Source organism: Panthera tigris, chromosome B2, assembly GCF_018350195.1.
Source record: "Panthera tigris isolate Pti1 chromosome B2, P.tigris_Pti1_mat1.1, whole genome shotgun sequence".
In the NCBI taxonomy this organism is placed as follows: Eukaryota; Metazoa; Chordata; class Mammalia; order Carnivora; family Felidae; genus Panthera; species Panthera tigris.
Window position 1 is genome coordinate 141,524,209 of NC_056664.1, and position 19,185 is coordinate 141,543,393.

General features: G+C 40.6%; 1 protein-coding gene across 9 annotated transcripts in view; it reads left to right on the top strand.

Annotated features, from left to right (window-relative positions):
• TULP4 (TUB like protein 4) overlaps positions 1-19,185 on the top strand; it is a 242,377-nt gene that overhangs the window by 59,233 nt on the left and 163,959 nt on the right. For 7 of the 9 annotated variants that reach the window (XR_006217979.1, XM_042987425.1, XM_042987424.1 and 4 more), the window contains 2 exons: positions 7,152-7,702; positions 7,813-9,390. Coding sequence is in view for 8 of the 9 variants with exons in the window: in XM_042987425.1 (XP_042843359.1) it covers positions 9,139-9,390 (252 nt within the window). In the remaining variant the exon portion in view is untranslated. The remainder of the gene's footprint in view (positions 1-7,151; positions 7,703-7,812; positions 9,391-19,185) is intronic. The other 2 variants (XM_042987428.1, XM_042987421.1) reach the window with 2 other exon arrangements.

The following is a 19,185-nucleotide window of genomic DNA, read 5'->3' on the forward strand; positions in this document are numbered from 1 at the left end:
GTTGCTGTCCCTCAAGTAGAAATTGGGGTGTGTTTAATTTTTATCACCAAGCAGGAATACTCATTTTCCTTTCCTTTCTTCTCTCCATCCCTAAACAAGTCTGTAATCAAAAACTTAAACTTCAAGGTGTTTGGAATATTTTACTCCAGAGTTTCTGCTGTGTTTTTCTTTCTGCTTTGTATTCATCTAACATCTATATATTTTTTCCTGAAATAGACTTTTTGCTTCTCATCTCAATCTTCTGCTTAACCATTCTCTTAAATTTTTATCCTTTAGAAAGAAATGTAACTTTATTCTGAAATTTTATCTCCATTTGTTACTCCTAAAGCTTTTTTTTTTTTTTTTTAAATATTCATTTTGAGAGAGAGAAAGAGAGAACAAGCAGTGGGGGGACACAGGGAGAGAGAATCCCAAGCAGGCTCTGTGCTATCAGCATGGAACCTGAGGGGCTTGATCTCCTGAACTGTGAGATCATGATTTAAGCCCAAATCAAGAGTCAGACACTTAACTGAGCCATCCAGGCGCCCCCATTCTTTATTCTTAATATGCATTTTCTTTGTGGATGTCTTCTTAACTTGAGAACTAAAACAGTGTCTTTGGTACTTTATTGGGGTTTTCTAGATTGTGAGTGTACTCGTTAAGATTGGGTATAATAATTTTTAAAATTCTTTCCTAATTGATTTAAATTTAAGTTTTCTAAAAATCCCAAAGGATTGGTGCCTAATCTAGTTCACAGCTTATTAAACCTGTTTATTGTGAGATATATCATACAAGTAGAATATGTCAGATATATAGATAGTAAATAATAATTACAGAGTGAGCACCCTATAACCACCACCCCAATCAGGACATAGAATATTGCCAACACCCCAGCAACACCCATTCACAGTCTTGTACCCCAAGGTAACCACGGTATTGCTTTATGTTATAAAAGTTTTTAAAATGTTATATTATCTATGCAGTCTTAACTAATAAAATTAGTTTGGCCTGTTGTGAACTTTATATAAATGGATTCATATTGTAGGTATTTTTTTCATTGGATCCCTTTGTTCAACATTATGTTTGTGAAATTCACCCATGTCCTATATTGTGCTCATTTACAGTGCTGTGTACAATTCTGTTGTTTGAATATGACACACTCTATCCATTCAGGTTGGTTTCATTTTTTGGCTAATGTTAGTGATGCTGCTACTACAGCTGTGTGTCTTTCTCAGGAGCGCTGGTGAAGGATGTGTCTAGTGCACATGTTCAGGAGTGAGATTGCTTTTTGCAGAGTACTCTGATCTTCAGTAGTACTAGCTAATACCAAGTTTTCCAGAGTGGTTGCGTTCTTGTAACTTTTAATGAATATATTTCTATCAAAATTGTGGAAATGGAAAATATCTTCCCTAATTTATTTTATCTCTGATCTTTAACATTAATTCAGATGATTAAAAAATAAGCCAAAAATGTATTTTTCTCCCACCACCCCCCACTTAGTGAATTTTACCCATGTTTATGGAAAGTAGGATTCAGATAGACCAAAATAAACTGTAGTGAAAACAACTCTAGTTAGAAAAAAAGAGTATCTAATTACAGATGAGGGAGGCAGAGAATTCAGCACAGGGCATTTTGCATAGTAAGTATTCAGTTAAGATTTGCTGATTGATTAATCTAGAAGTATCTAATTCCGACAGGGTTTCCTTCCCTGAACAACATATCATTCTGTCCCTAAATTGTATTTTTCAAAGTTCGGGACTCCTAATTTGTCAGTAAGAACTGGATAGTATGCAGGGTGCCTGGGTGCTCAGTCGGTTAAGTGTCCGACTTTGGCCCAGGTCATGATCTCATGGTTCGTGGGTTCAAGCCTTGCGTCGGGCTCTGTGCTGACATCTCAGAGCCTGGAGCCTACTTCAGTTGCTGTGTGTCCCCCTCTCTCTGTTCTCCCCCACTTGTGCTCTCTCTCTTTCTCTCAAAAATAAATAAACGTAAAAAAAAAAAAAAAGAACTAGATATTATGGAAAGTTAGATTGGAAAGCATTTTATAAGCTTACTGACTCTTACACCACTGTCAGGTTATTAATTCAGTCAGACACATGTATTATTTAAGATTGTATCTCCACGGAGCAGGGATGGATTTTTCAGTGATATATAGAAATAGTCTGAAAATAAGCTGTAATTACCAGAAGCAGGTCTGGGCCTGTATTACAGTGTTTAGGGTGAAAAACATCATAATGCCTGGGGTGCCAGGTTGGCTCATTGGGTTAAGCGTCCGACCTGGTCATGATTTCACAGTTTGTGAGTTTGAGCCCTATGTCGGGCTCTGTGCTGATGGCTCAGAACCTGGAGCCTGCTTCGGATTCTGTGTCTCCCTCTCTCTCTGCCCTTTACCCACTTGTGTTCTGTCTCTCTCTGTCCCTCAAAATATAAATAAATGTAAAAAAAAGAAAAAAACAAAAAAAATCATAATGCCAAACTTTGGAGTATTTACTTTCAACCAGTTATCAAAAGATTTTGTATGAATAGTTGCTTTTCTTAATTTACTTGATTTTAAAATTAAGGTGAAATAAATGTAAAAAAAACTTAGCATTTTAATCATTTTAAAGTGTGCAATTCAGTGGCTGTAAGTACATTTCCATTATTTTGCAGCTGTCATCACTGTCTATCTCTAAAAATTTTTTCATCATCTCAAACTGGAATGCTGTACCCATGAAATAATGGCTTCTCAGTCCCTTCACCCCCAACCCCTAGCGGCTATCATTCCACTTTCAGTCTCTATGAATTTGCCTCTTCTAGGTACTTTATAAAAGTGTGCTTATAATATTTGTGCGTAATTATGTGACTGCCTTATTATTTCACTTAGCACAGTGTCTTCAGGGTTCATCCATGTTGTAGCATGTGTCCAACAGAAAGTTCTTTCTTCCTGAGGCTGAATCATATTTCACTGCACGTATATACCACATTTGGCTTGTCTGTTCATCTACCTATAGACACTTGGGTGGCTTCCACCCTTTGGCTATTGTGAATAATGCTGCCATGAACATGGGTGTAAAATACTATTGGAGTCCCTGCTTTCAGTTGAGTAGTCACTTTATATTTATTTATTTATTTATTTATTTATTTATTTAATATTTCTATTTATTTTTGAGAGAGAGAGAGAGAGAGAGCGCGAGCGCCAGCCAGGGAGGGGCAGAGAGAGAGGGAGACAGAGAATCTGAAGCAGGCTCCAGGCTCTGAGCTGTCAGCACAGAGCCCGATGCGGGGCTTGAACTCGGGAACCTCAAGATCATGACCTGAGCTGAAGTCGGACGCTTAACTGACTGAGCCACCCATGCGCCCCTGAATAATCACTTTTTAATCTTTCTATACCAGACCCCTTTCACTTAGGAGTGTTGATTTGATAGTGAACTTCCCTCAGAAGCTATCTAGTATATCTTCATTTTCTCATCCTGATAAGAATAGAAGACTTTCTGTTTATATCAATGGTAGCATTATAATGGGTGTCAGCCTTTCAGTAATTAGGATATTATGGTTGTGATTTTTTATTAGATTTTTGTATCCATTATTCATTTGAATCATCATAAAGTAGTATGTCATTTTTTCTTAAAATACCTGCTGTATTTGTTTAGCATATATAGTGCTCTATAATTTTAAAAATTGGGTGAAAAAGCATAGCAACCTCTATAAAAACGCTTTTGTCTGCTTTTACTATGGAGTTTTATTCTACATACTTGGGTGTAATAGTTATTTAAGGCTTATATTTCAGAGAGTTAGCATATTATCAGTGATTTTCAAACTTTTTTGGTGTCAGGGCCACTTTTTAGTCTTCTAGATTGTTGAAGACCCACAAGAACTTTTGTTTATGTGCATATTAGCTATTGATATTTACCATACTAGAAATTAAAACTGAGAAATTAAAAAAGATTACTAATTCATTAAAAAAATAAACCTATTAAATGTTTTAAAAAATACGTGTCTTATGAAAAATTACCATGTTTTTTAACTGAAAACATTTACCCAGAAGAATAACATTATTTTACATTTTGGCAAAATATCTTTCATGTCTGAGTTAGTGAAAGATAGCTGGCTTCTTATATCTGCTTCTGTATTCAATCTGTTGCAGTATGCTGTTTTTGTTAAAATATATGAAGAAAATCTGACACACAGATATGTAGTTGGAAAAGGAAAAAGTATTAAAAAAATTTTTTTTAATGTTTATTTTTGAGAGAGAGAGACAGGGTGCGAGCAGGGGAGGGACAGAGAGAGAAGGAGACACAGAATCCAAAGCAGGCTCCATGCCCTGAGCTGTCAGCACAGAGCCCAACGTGGGACTCAAACTCATGAACCGTGAGATCATGACCTGAGCCTAAGTTGGGCGCTCAACCGACTGAGCCACCAGGCTCCCTAAAAGGAAAAAGTATTTTAATAGCCTTTTCAGATAATCACGGATCTTTTTTCGATACCATACCAAAACTTAACAAGGTTAGTTTCTGAAAGGTTAGTAGCAATATGGAATTTTAAACATATCAGTGAATTTTTTTGTACTTGGTTAGATTAAAATCCTCTTGTCTTTCTTGCACCTTGGTAGCTCTTTTACTCAAGCATAATTTGTATCATCATGTGTCGGTCATTTGGAAAATACCAGTTCACCAAATTATATGAATTTTCTAAATACTGATATTCTATGAAATATGAAATACAGTATAAACAGTCCACGTCTGTTAATGTTCCCTCCAGTCACATGCAGAATGTCTCTAAATCATGGGGAGCTATTAAGCTCACAGTGATAGATCCTGGTTTCCCCACAGTTCTGATTTTAACTTGAAAGCTCAACTTTTATTACAGGAGGCAAAGGCTGTCCATTGTTTTTCTTAAAGTGATGTGCTGCTTTTGTTCATATTCGAGAAGATGTCTGCCAAACACCCAAGCCTGAATTACCATAATTTGCCATTCATTCTTCCCAGTAAACATGGTATTCCACACAAAAGACCTTGGTTCAGCTTGCAACTTAAACTACAGCACAAGGGCTTTTCCCAGGGTCACTTTTGTACTTCAGTGGTCGGCGGGGGTGCCTTCTGAGTGCTCGCTGTTTTGAAACACAGAATATTAACCAACCATGTATTAGTGGTTGGGACTTAATAAAATTAATGATTTGTACTGCATCAAGAATATTCTTAAGTGAAGCTGGCGTATTTATTTATTTATATAGTGGGCTCCACACCCATCACGGAGCCCAGTGCAGGTCTTGAACTCACAACCCCGAGATCAAGACCTGAGCTGAGATCAAGAGTTGGATGCTTAACCGACTGACCCACCCAGGTGCCCTGAAGCTGGCATTTAAAAAATTCCGACGAGTATTGGTACATTTTGGTACCAGTGCCTTCACTGGTGTGAAAGAGCTGAGGTTGACCCACTATTGCTTTTGTATCATTGATACAATTGTCAATATAGTAAGGAAGGCAAATAATGTCTTAGTATTATTATGAAAATAATTTTGACCCCATGGACCCCGTAGGAGGATTTCAGGGGAACTGACAGCTTACACTGTCATATTTAATGTGGATGCTTTAATAATCACGGATCATGATGTTAAATAGTTTAAAACCCGTGTATATACAGCTGGGTCTTGAGAAGTTGTGTCTGCTTTTTCATCTGTGGCTGCCCCAAGTCAGAAGAAGGACCAAGGCTATTATACAGTGGTATTAGCATTTGAGGAGGAGGAACATGGCATTAATTTGAACTCTATAGCATTTGTTTTTACTTTTTTTCCTCAGGAACAAGTGCTTCCTTGAGAGGATTCCTGAGAGAATTTGGTTGTTTTGATTTATAGGCTCATACAAAATATATATACTGTGACTCATCTGAATTAGAGTATCTTAAGGAAATTACGTGTAGCTGCTTGCCTTGCTCCTGCCTGGCTCCTATAAACTTTTACTGAATATCTAGTTTACACTGAGCTTATGCCAGGAATGAAAAAGAGTGGTTCCCAGCCTCCAGGAGCATAGAGAAGAGTGCTTGAATGCAGCGTGATGAGCGCTGTAGCAGAAGTTAGTGCGAGGTGCTCTGGGAAGCTTCGCAGGACAGGAGCTGTCGCAGGTGGTTTTAAAGGAAGTGTGCTGGTGCCTGGCAAGGAGTGGAGACATGAAGGAGAGGAGGACATAGTGCTTTGGGGGATAGGGAGTGGCCAGACGCCACGGTGATAACACAGGCAGGGCTGGAGCTGGAGGCTGTGGCCGGAGAAGAGAAGGGTCTTGCTGGGATTTGGTCTCATAGACCAGAGGTTCTCAAAGCCTGGTCCTCAGACCAGCAGCATGAACATCTCTGTGGAACTGGTTAGAAATTCAGATACCTGGGCCTGGCCTTTAGACTTTCAGTGGCAAGTATTTTGGGTGGAGGTAGTCTGTTTAACTAGCCCTCTAGGGGACTGCCTGGGCCAGGGGAGAACAGACCAGGCTCTTTAGGTGGCCTTGAAATTTAGAAAGGTTACCCTGAGTGCCCTCTAGAAGGTGGGACGGTGTGGGGAAGTTAGGGACCGTGTGTTTTTGTGGATGTGATGCAGGCCTGGACTGATGGCAGTAGGACGGAAGAGAGGGTGGATTTGCTGGAGATGGATTCTTTAGGACTTTATTGCTAGTCCTGTTGCTAGTCAGAAACTGAGAACACGGCTGCTCTTGGCTCTGTGACCTGCGAGCAGTCAGGGATGGGGCTTTTCAAGCCCCTTGCTTCTTGTGTCTTCAGGCAACATCTTTTACCCATAGTGAAAAAATCAATTCAGATAACTTGCCTGCACCTCTTCAGTCTCCTTTTTGAGGTGGCTATGCAACTATAACTAGGATGATGGCCCCTGGAGGGATAAAGTTGCACACGTGGGACCCAGAGTCTTAGAAAGGACGGCATGGTGTGGGAGAATAGAGGGGAGGATTTCGTTCAGACACGCCCAGCTCCTAGCAAGTTGCATAAGTGTTACATGGCGTTCAGCCTCTTGTGTTGTGTGCTGTCCATAAGCTGGCTAGGTGTGCCCTTTTACTATGAGGGTTTTAGCAAGCAGTAGCTCCACTTGACATCTATATATGTGTGTGTAAAGATGGGGCCTCCCAGTTTCTGTTCAGCTAGAACTTCTCTTCTTCAGTGTGTTCAAGTTCTTTTGTTCATATCCTGTTTTGTTTTTACAGATTTGTAAGACTCCAGGGCCTTCAAGCTGTGATCAGTCAGACGGTTCCTGAAACGGCTGGGAAAGAGGTGCTTTGGTGCCCATCGAAGAGCGCATGTCTGTGCATATCTAAGCCCTTCTTTGTACACATACACGTTTACACAGGAAGACAGGCTCACTCTGGCGCACACGTGAAGAGTTTTACAACTGATGAAAATTAATGCAAGACTCAGATGGAGCAACCTGACGCTGTGGGGCTCAGGAGCCTGGGGGGAGGAGGACCCTACTAGTGGTCAGTTTTCCACGCGCTCTTCGCGGTTGAAGAAAGTTTGCAGAAAGAAGAAAAGGAAACTTGCTCAGCTCAAGCCTCAGAAGCACCTCCCCAGGATAAAAAGAGGGCTTGGTGAGAAGGTGGCCGGCAGTGAAGTGTGGCTTCAAGCAGCACAGGAGGGGTCATGCAGTGAGTTTTGCACTTTATTTTCTAGTGGTTTCGGTGATTTGGACAGACTTCAAAACTCTGGACTGAGAAGTAACTCTGGCTGTGTGGTCGTGACTTCAGGAAAGCAAGGTCAGGTAGGATGGGACAAGTCTGAACAATGGACTGGTTCCTTTGCCTTTTTCAGTTAACTATGTCACTCGACATTTTAATTCATTATTTCCCTTTTCCTTTTCTGTATCTATAGGATAACATTTCAAGGTAGCAGTTGAAACCAGTATTTATAAAATAAATATCAAGGAACATCCAAGCAAAGCTGCTTTTCTTTGGACTGTACATGTGGCATTTGGAAGCAGTCTCTGAATGTGAGCAGGAGAGCGCCCATCAGAAAACATGCTGACTCTTTAGGGAACAGTCTGGAAGAACCCGACTCTTGCCTGTATTTTCATTTTAAGGGATTCCCTTCCCTGTTGAGTCCAAGAAGACTTGCATATAGGAGGAAGATTACTTGATGGACTTAATTCTGAGATTAGTCTTTTCCTTCAAGATGGAAAAATATGTGATCTTTAGGAGCAGAAAGGGGAGAGGCAAATAGGGAGGGAGGAAGGAGACGGGACAAAAGAGACAGAATTCTGTAGTGAGGCCCGCTTTTGGCAGCAAGAGGATTTAGGATTCACTCAAGGCAAACACTTGTGCCACTTAAAGAGCTTTAGAACCTTCTGGCCCTGCGAGTGAAGGGATTTTCTCTCTCCGCCTCCATGACACCAAGGAGTGCACTGGTTTATCGGGGGGAAGTCAGATGGAGCCCAGCTCCTCACCAGGACATAGCCACCTGCCTGCTGGGAAGTCAGGCCGGGCCCTGAGGTGGGAAGTTTCTGGTTCTGAACAGTGGCAAGAGTCTTTTTCTTCCTGAACTTGGACTGCTCTCTGCACAAACTCTGGTCTGTTTTTGCACGGTTTGTGTGCCTTTTTTCCCCTTTATGCAATCTTTTTCAGCTTCAGCAGCAGAAATTTGTTTAGTTGAGAAAACATGCCAGAGGGTGGCTTCAGAAAGAAGATGATCCCATGTGTTCTGTCTCTGCATCTGAAATTTTAAAGAGAAAATTCCAGCTCGAGGGATTCTTTAAAGCCTTAAGTTACTTGAAATCTATGTATTTGCAACCCTTTGTCTCTGGAATCATATTACACTAAACTGGAATCTCAGGCTGAACGAGAATAACCAAGTTGAGTTAAGAGAAGAAAACTTAGTTTCTTGATCGGCACATGTTAATGATGCTCTTCTTCCTCTAAGGACTTGAAAAGAAAAACGGACGCATGTTGTTTTTAAGCATTACCTTTTCTTAGCAGACTGCCATCATCTTTTCTAGAGGAATTTTTTCACTATGCATTTGGTGGATCTTTATAAAATACTGGCCTTCTGATTAGATCCAGGTCAGTCTTGATTAAAAGGGGTCAGGGAAAACAACGCAAGCCAACCACAAAAATCCAGTCAATCAACTAATGAAAAGAATTGGTTTAAGTTTCCTGGCATTCAGCATTACTATTTAAATAAAAGAGTTCACTGGAAAAAAGTATGTATGCAGCGGTGGAGCATGGGCCTGTCCTTTGCAGCGACTCCAACATCCTCTGCCTGTCGTGGAAGGGGCGTGTTCCCAAGAGTGAGAAGGAGAAGCCAGTGTGTCGGCGGCGCTACTATGAGGAGGGCTGGCTGGCCACGGGCAACGGCCGCGGCGTTGTTGGGGTGACCTTCACCTCGAGCCACTGCCGCCGGGACAGAAACACTCCCCAGAGAATAAACTTCAACCTGCGGGGCCACAATAGTGAGGTGAGCTGGGGCTTTGTTGCACTTTTGTCTGGTCACTTGTCGTGGTCTTTTTGAGCCCCCTCCCTGTGGATTCAGAATTTGCTTCATTTTCTCAACTTGCTGCCAAGGGAGACTTTTCAAACTCTGAATTCTGGTTTCTGTGTCCCAGTGGGAACATGTTAAGGTGGACACAGTTCCTGCTGGCATGTCCCTCTCCGAGTATGTCCATTCTTTTGGATGCCCCTCACTCTCCTTTCCCACCGGCAGGGATACCAGTGCAGCTTTCTGCCCAGGCTGAGAGGTTAGACTAGATGACTCTGACCAGCGTATCATGCGTGTCAGCCCTTTTGGTCACCCTGTATGCATAGCCAAGAGTTACTGGCCTGTGTCAGGCTGGCAGTGCAAACAATGAAAGTAATGCCATCTTCACCTTACACAGTTAAGATCTGCCTTGCTCCGTATGATGGTTTAACACCTAGCATGTGTTTCTTGTACTTGGAGGTGCAAAAGAAAGGAATTCATTGGACAGAGGTGACGGAAGTAATTAATTGGACAAGAGCCATAGTTTTTCACATCTATTGGGTATATTATATTGAGGATATTATGCGGTGTATACATACATACATACAGATACCTCTGGACTTCTAAAACATAAACTGTCACTACATGTGAAATTCATTCAACCAGTGTTTATTGAGCAATGTTTAAGTGTTAGGTACTGTCTTGAAAAGAAGAGATGTACGTACATAGCGTGTTAACAGGATTCATGCTTCACTGTTCAATAGCTTATTTGTTTTCTAAGGTGGAATCCATCATAAAGCGTCCATATATGGCTATTGAATAGTTGTTGTAAAAGCGGGAGAATATTTTTGAAGTACATCATACAGTAAAGTGTATTCGTCTTAAGCTTACATCTCAGTGATCATTGACCTGTGCAGTCATCCATGTAACCTCCAACCAGATCAAGATGTAGAACATTTCCAGCACCCCTCACAGGTACCTGCTGGCCCTTCCCAGGTTGTGCACCCTGCTGAGAGGTGACCCAGATAAGTTGGGCCTGTGCTTGAACTTTGTGTTAATGTAAACTTCATGCTCATTGATCATATACCCTTTGTGTCTGGCTTTTCTCACTCACTGTGATATTTGTGAGATTCATCCCTGTTGTGTGTGCTATTAGTTTGTTCTTTTTGATTGGTGTTGGTTTTCCATTCAAGGAAGAAACAATTATTCCATTTCTATATTGAAGAGCATGTGGGTTGCTTCCAGTTTTTGGCTGTTATGGCTAAACCTGCTCTGAACATTCGTGTCTTTTTATGGATCTGTGCATGCACAGTGTAATTTTCAGGTCGTGGTACAGGTATACATTTAAATCACCAATTTTCCAAAGTGGTAGTGCCATTTTATGCCCCCACCTATCAGTATATGAAAGTTTCAGTTGTATAAAAAGCTTCTTTTGAATTTGAATTTTTCGTATAAAAAAGTTTCCGTTGTATAAAAAGCTTCTCTTGAATTTGAATTTGGTTGTATTTAAGGAATATTTTATGAATGCCTCTATACTTAACTGCACATACACACATGCACACATATACACATACATATGCATACATACACTTTTATGCATATGCCAAGCCTGGTCCTATTTTTGCACCACTGTGCATAGTGATGATCGACTTTATTTTTTTTTAATGTTAATTTATTTTTTAGAGAGAGAGAGAGAGAGCAAGCATGCATGAGTGAGGAGAAGAAAGAGAGGGAGACAGAGGATCATAAGCAGGTTCTGTGCTGACAGCAGAGAGTGGGATGTGGGGCTCGAACTCACAAAACCGTGAGATATTAACCTGAGCTGAAGTTGGACGCTTAACCAACTGAGCCACCTAGGTCCCCCAACGATCAGCTTCCTTAAACTTAGAGATTTGACAGCCACTTTTGATTTAAAATCATTTTAGCACTGGGTGTTGTATGGAAACCAATTTGACAATAAACTTCATATATTGAAAAAAAATCATTTATAACAATACTGAACATATTTAAGGATCTATACACTAATTCTAGTGAGAAAATGGTAATTTGCATTAAAGCCAATGAAAAGTCACTGCAGATCTTTTTTTTCCTTCCTTATGAATTCTTCACAAAAGGTGAGTTGGTAGATTTGTGATCCCTCCCTATGATATCATAATGATGGATGTAAAAGAGAACTGTGTTTTACTTCCCGGGGCGCTGGCATCTTCTCCCATTTCTGTTCCTTTGTTTCCATATGTCTGTTTCAAAAAGTTCTAGCCCTATCACTTAACTAGTTGGTGTGGTCCTCTCCAAGTCACTCAAGTCATTAGTTTACACAGTCAAATTGAAATAATAATTCTTTCAGAGTTGTTGTAAGAATCTATCAGAATATTTTTGAAAGGGCTTTGAAAATGGTGAATGCCATGTATGTAAATGGTGATATTGAGTATCTCCTATGCTCTATTTACTTAATTATATTCTTTCCAGTCCTTGTAATGTTACTTAATACCCTTAAATTCTGTTACTAGTCATGAGGCTAGAGACAGCATTTTTAAAACTTTTGTTTCACAGTTAAGATTTGAAAACACATATGATTTGAGTCAGTAGATGCTTATTGTATCTCTGTCATGTTCTGGGTGCTGTGTGTACTTGCCAACATGGGGCAGGATAAGTCATGGATTATGCCTGATGGAGTCCACGGTCTAGCAGTAAAGGTGAGGTGTGTACCTGGATGTCTCTTTCTTCATGTGTTTCAGTTAAGCGTGGAAAGAAAGATTTTGGGTCGTTCAAAGAATTAAGGCTGAGGTTTACCACAGATTTTGTTGTGAAGATGACCTTTGAATAGGGCTTTGAGAAATAGAATTTAGATAGTTCTTTTTCCTGAGTGATGCAGGAAGATTAAGCCACGTTCTGGCCTCAGAGAAGTATTTTCTCTCTTTGTGACATGAAGGTGCTGTGTTTCCCTTGGCTCCAGTCTGAGCATGTCTGTATTTACCTTATCACATCACGTGTATCCCCAGGAAGATGCTTTTGGAGTCTGGCTGGATGACAAGGACAAGGACCTATATATATGTATTATAATCCCTGGAACAAATCCTCCATAGTTGACAGGCAGTTGGCATTCTTTGTTCTTTCCCCACTTACAGTGTGGAATGTTTATTGTTTATATATACACTCTGGTTTGTGATGGGGATTTTATTCCTTGGGGCATTCTGTCCCCTGATTAATCCAACGGCAGAAGGTTTAAGCAAGGTGCTGCCTTCGTAGTCTGGCTGAACACAGTGCTCATATGTAGCTGTTTCTGTGGTTAGTGTGTCACCATGCCGGCTGTACTCAAGTTTGAAAAGTTACATACTCGTATTCATGACCTGAGTTAAAGATAATCTGTTAGCGATTCACTTCATGTGGCTCTTCTGGTAAAGCAAGCACCTCTGTGTATTTGTGTGGGTGTGTTTTAGCATGCTAGGTGACTGTGTCTGTCTTCCTTCCCTTTTTGGACTTTTAAGTGTCCACCGTGTAGGCACATCGAACTCAGGGAGCATGGACCGCGTGCTGTTCTTTGGCTGTAGTCAGTGGTATAAGGCCCTCTTCAGTTGGGGCGGAAGTGGCTCGGGGCTGCCTTTAGAACTTTGGGTCTCTGGTGCTGTGCACAGGAGATTTGAAAGTTGTATAATTAAAGATACGAATTGCAAAGCCACAGTCCCTCAGCCCTTCTTCTACTTTTTCAGCAAAACTTGTACTATAATAAAAATGAAACAAACGATAGGAACTTAGCTAATTTTATATACCAGAAAGGAATTTAAAATGGTAAAATGTGCTTACTAGAGTTTGGTGGTTGGTCCTTTTTTTTTTTTTTTAAGTTTATTTATTTATTTTGAGAGAGACAGAGACTGTATGAGTAGGGGAGGGGCAGACAGGGAGGGAGGGAGAGAGAGAATCCCAAGTAGACTCCTCAGTCAGCGCAGAGCCTGAAGCGGGGCTCACACTTACAAAACTGTGAGATTGTGACTTGAGCCGAAACCATGAGTTGGACCCTTAACTGACTGAGCCACCCAGGCGCTTCAGTGGTGGTTGATCCGTTTTTGTCTGCCAGTGTTAGTAGTCAAGATTTTCTGAGTGGGGAAAATGGGATAAGAGGATCTTCTTAGTGAGACTGGGGGGGGGGGGTGGAGCAATATATAAATGAAGTAAATGTGGTATTTAAGAAATATATTTTTGGATTTCCGAAATGCAGTCATAGTTAACTTAATTTTCATGGTGAGGGATGTGTCTTCTTTTTTAGACTTGAAAACGTAGGTGGTGGATGTGCTGGGGTGCAGAGCATCTCAGTGGGGCAGAGGATGATGCCTTGGGGGCCACAGTGGCTGGTAATGCCTCTGCGGGGGATGGGGTTGGGGAATGAGCTGCATCTCAGAGCCCCTTTGGGTTCTGGACACATTTGAGAGCCCATGCTCAGCAGGCCACTGCTGGGCTTTGGCCCCACAGTGACCAAGGAGCAGTTCCTGCCCAGGTGACCTACATGTCAGAGGACTTGATAATGGTTTGCATGGAGATAATGTTGGTGACAGTTTATGTCTGTTATTTTATTGAACTTTTGCAACGACTCTCTATAGCCCTGTTTTATCTTCTACATAGCTGAGGAATCTGAGGTTCAGAGATGTTCTGAAAGTTGTCCCAGGGATAGAGCTAGATAATGATGGCAGACCAGAGATAGAGTTCATGCCTGACTGTTTTTCCTTCTGTAAGACACTGCTTCACAAAAGGTGAGCCACAGTGATCAGAGAAAGAGTTACTAGCTGGCATATGTTCTGGATGGCGAAGAGTTTGGTGAAGTTTTGGGGCATAGTGCAAGGCAAAGGCTGGACCCTGAATAGTCATGATGAGGAAGCAGTAGTGATGAATGTTCATGGAATGAAAAGAAGGCAATATTTTTGGCTTTGGTTGCACTCTAGGACCATTACAAGACTGTTGTAGTCAAAAAGAAGTGTTGAAAAAAATCAAATGTGGGTATAAAGGTGATGATTTTGTTCAGTGCATTTTTCCACCAAGGTAGAAATCTGAGTTGACAGTATTGACTTAACTTATTTTGGAATTTATTTAGTTAATTTAATTTTTATTATATATTTATAACATTATGTGTATTTGTAATTATTTTTTAAAAGTTTATTTTGAGAGAGTGAGTGTGAGCCAGGGGAGGGGCAGAGAGAGAGAATCCCAGGCAGGCTCTGCACTGACAGCTCAGAGCCTGAGGCAGGGCTCAATCTCAGGACTGTGAGATCATGATGGGAGCTGAAATAATAGTCATGTGCTCAACCGACTGAGCCACCCAGGTGCCCCTATTTATGTATTTATAGTTTTAATTTATTATGGAAATAATAGTCTTCAAGAAGTAGCATCTAAACATGTCACTGTGATACTGTGATAGTGTATGAATGGCCCTAGTTAGATTTTCTTTCTTTCTTTCTTTCTTTCTTTCTTTCTTTCTTTCTTTCTTTCTTTCTTTCTTTCTCTCTCTCTCTCTCTCTCTCTCTCTCTCTCTCTTTCTCTTTCTTTCTTTCTTTCTTTCTTTCTTTCTTTCTTTCTTTCTTTCTTTCTTTCTTTCTTTCTTTCTCTTTCTTCCTTCCTTCCTTCCTTCCTTCCTTCCTTCCTTCGTTCCTTCCTTCCTTTTTAAAAAAAAAATTTTTAATGTTTGTTTATTTTTGAGAGACAGAGTGCAAGTTGGGGAGGGGCAGAGAGAGAGAGAGGGAGACACAGAATCTGAAGTAGGCTCCAGGCTCGGAGCTGTCAGCACAGAGCCTGATGTGGGGCTTGAACTCAAACTGTGAGCTCGTGACCTGAGCCAAAGTCCGATGTTTAACCGACTGAGCCACCCAGGTGCCTCTCTCTTTTTTTTTTTTTTTTTTAAAGAGAGAGTGTAAGCAGGGGAGAGAGGGGCAGAAGGGATAGGTATGTGTATATATATATATATAGAGAGAGAGAGAGAGAGAGAGAGAGAGAGACACGCACACACACACTCTCTCTCTCTCTGTCTCTCTCTCTCTCAAGCAGGCTCTATGCCGAGTGTGGATCCCATGACCCTAGGATCATGACCTGAGCTGAAATCAAGAATTCAACGCTCAACCTACTGACCCACCCAGGCATGCCCCTAGTTAGACTCTTGAGATAAGAGAATAACCAATTATAGATGGAAGGTGTATTTGAAAAACAGCCCTTGTAAATTGGTCTTATGAGTTGTTTCTTTGAACAGGGAACTGTTCTAGCAAAGAGGCAGAAATAGGACTATTTCTGCATGTTAAGGTTAGAATTTTGTTCCACCTAACTGGCTTATTAGCTATTTTTACATCAGAGCTCAGTAGTGTGAGTTCATCTTTATCACAGTAATACTTACACATGGGTAAATGCTAATTATGAAAAATAGCAGTGTTATAACTTCTTTCTCCTTTCCCCACCTCCTGTCCTGGCTATTCACTGAAGGCTGTATTATTACCTTTTTGATTAATCCGTCTTGGGATTTGTCTGCTGGCTTCTTTCCTGTCTTGGCAGGTGAAGATTTAGCTCTCCCTTCCATGATCACTCAGCCCAACTTTGCCTTGCAAGCTAATCATCCCAGTATTTCACTATTATAATGGGTTAACTCATTATTAAGTGTGTACATTATTTAAACTGTGTCAGTATTGTGCCAGGCAAGTCACATTGGATACTGTAATTATATTTCCTTAACTGTTGAGCGTTTTTTCTCTTTGTGACAAAAGTAGTCTTATTTAATGTAGTTTCTTTACCTGTTGTGAATCTTACAGCATCTTCAATACATTTCTACACATTCAAACCAATAAGACAATTTATTGGCTCTTTTTGTGTTCCGTTTCTTTCCTGGAGAGCTCCATCTGGGAGCTCTTTGTCCTCCTCCTGTCCCGCAGACTTCCTATACTCCCCTTTTATCATCACCTTGAGAATTCCCTTTGCTCCTTCTGCTGGATCTCATTTCTTTGATCTTGTATCTTTGTCTTTTTTGGTTTAACTTGTTATTTTGTTCGAGTGCAATTTCCGGTATCTTCCTAAGAAAGACCCTTGTAAGTTAAAAATTTCAAGACTTGTGTGTCTAAAAATGTCTTAATTCTGCCTTCACTCTTGACTGATAGTTTGTGTAGGTATAGATTTTTAGTTGCTTCTGAATTTCAAAGGCATTTTTCCATAGTCTTCAAACTTGGAGAGTTATTATTGAGAAGCATAGTAGTTAAGGCCCTGAAGCTAGACTCTGAATCCTGTTTAAATATATTATTTAATTTTCCCATACTGTTAATCTTCTCATTTGTGAAATGGTTTACAGATAGTACTTTACTCATGTACGTTTGTTGTAAGGAATAAATGAGTAACTGTATGTAAAGGATTTAGAACAGTGCCTGGTACCTCATGAGGGCTTTGTAAATTAGTTACTACTATTATTATTATTATTACTCTAAATCATCTATATGTGATCTGTTTAAAATATCTGGAAGTTTTGGCATCTGCTCTCTTTGGTAGATATGCTGAAATTTCACGATGATGTTTAAAAGTAATGTACTCTGAAGCTGTTTGGCACCTCTGTGTAGGTGTATATATGACCAGGTGTTTCATCCAGTGGAGTTTACTGTGGAATAATCTGGGGGATAACTGACTGTTTTGTTTCTAACCGTCAAATGTCAGCATCCAAGCATATTTCTTTTTTTTTGTTATTTTGTTATTTTTATTTTTAAAATTTATTTTTTAATTTACATCTAAGTTAGTTAGCATATAGTGCAACAATGATTTCAGGAGTATATCCTTAATGCCCCTTATCCATTTAGCCCATCCCCACTCCCACAACCCCTCCATCAACCCTCTGTTAGTTCTCCATATTTAAGAGTCTCTCATTATGTTTTGTCCCCCTCCCTGTTTTTATATTATTTTTGCTTCCCTTCCCTTGTGTTCATTTGTTCTGTGTCTTAAAGCCCTCATATGAGTGAAGTCATATGACATTTGTCTTTCTCTGACTAATTTTGCTTAGCATAATACCCTCTAGTTCTATCCACTTAGTTGTGAATGGCAAGATTTCATTTTTTTTGATTGCCGAGTAATACTCCATTGGAGAGTATATATATATATATATATACACACACACACACACACACACACACACACACATACATACACACACACACACACACACACACACACACACACACATACACCACATCTTATTATCCATTCATCCATTGATGGACATTTGGACTCTTTCCATACTTTGCCTATTGTTGATAGTGCTGCCATAAACATTGGGGTGCATGTGCCCCTTCGAAACATCATACCTGTATCCCTTGGATAAATACCTAGTAGTGCAATTGCTGGGTCATAGGGTAGTTCTATTTTTGATTTTTGAGGAACCTCCATACTGGTTTCCAGAGTGGCTGCAACAGTTTGCATTCCCACCAGCAGTGCACAAGAGATCCTCTTTCTCTGCATCTTCGCCAACATCTGTTGTTGCCTGAGTTGTTAATGTTAGCCATTCTGACAGGTGTGAGGTGGTAACTCATTGTGGTTTTGATTCGTATTTCCCTGATGATGAGTGGTGTTGAGCATTTTTTCATGTGTCGGTTGGCCATCTGGATGTCTTCTTTGGAGAAGTGTCTATTTATGTCTTTTGCCCATTTCTTCACTGGATTCTTTGTTTTTTGGGTGTTGAGTTTGAGAAGTTCTTTGTAGATTTTGGATACTAACCCTTTATCTGATATGTCATTTGCAAATATCTTCTCCCATTCTGTCTGTTGCCTTTTAGTTTTGCTGATTGTTTCCTTCGCTGTGCAGAAGCTTTTTATTTTGATGAGGTCCCAGTAGTTCATTTTGCTTTTGTTTCCCTTGCCTCCGGAGACGTGTTGAATAAGAAGTTGCTGTGGCCAAGGTCAAAGAGATTTTTGCCTGCTTTCTCCTCAAGGATTTTGATGACTTCCTGTCTTACATTTAGGTCTTTCATCCATTTTGAGTATATTTTTGTATACTGATGTAAGAAAGTGGTCCAGGTTAGTTCTTCTGCATGTCGCTGCCCAGTTTTCTCAGCACCACTTGCTGAAGAGACTGTCTTTATTCCATTGGATATTCTTTCCTGCTTTGTCAAAGATTAGTTGGCCATACATTTGTGGGTCCAATTCTGGGTCCTCTGTTCTGTTCTATTGATCTGAATGTCTGTTTTTGTGTCAACCAAGCATATTTCTTTGGGGTTGTTCAGTTTCTCTAGATAAGGCCCTTCTAGTCACATGCCTGTGAATTTACTTCTGCTGCCAGCATTCCAAGAGCTAAGGGTGTGTGTGTGTGTGTGTGTGTGTGTGTGTATGTGTGTGTGCTGGGGGAGAGGTAGTGATGGGAGGAAGAGAAGGAGCTAATATTCATTTAGTGCTTGCTGTATGTTAGACACCTTTCTAAGAGCTTTAACTCATATAATCTTGACATCAACTCCATGATTTTGAACGTAGTATCATCGTATTTTATAGCTGAGGAAACTGAGGTACAGAGACGTTAAACAGCTTGCCCAGTAACACATCTCTCCTAATTGACAGAGCTGAGACTGAACCAGGGGCCCCTCAGATTCCATACTCACTCTTAACCTCTTGGAAGGTCACCCAAGTTTCAGTCCTTATCACCATCTTCACTGTGTCAGGTACCAAAAGCTGCTCTCTGTGGCTCTGCCAGGTGAATGAGCCATCAGCATCTGATGCTGTGAGGGAGCAGCCTTGCCTGATTTCCTCAGGAGTGCTCCGAGGGCAGGAGCATCCTCCCCCGGTGTGGTCACCTGTGTTGACCTGACTT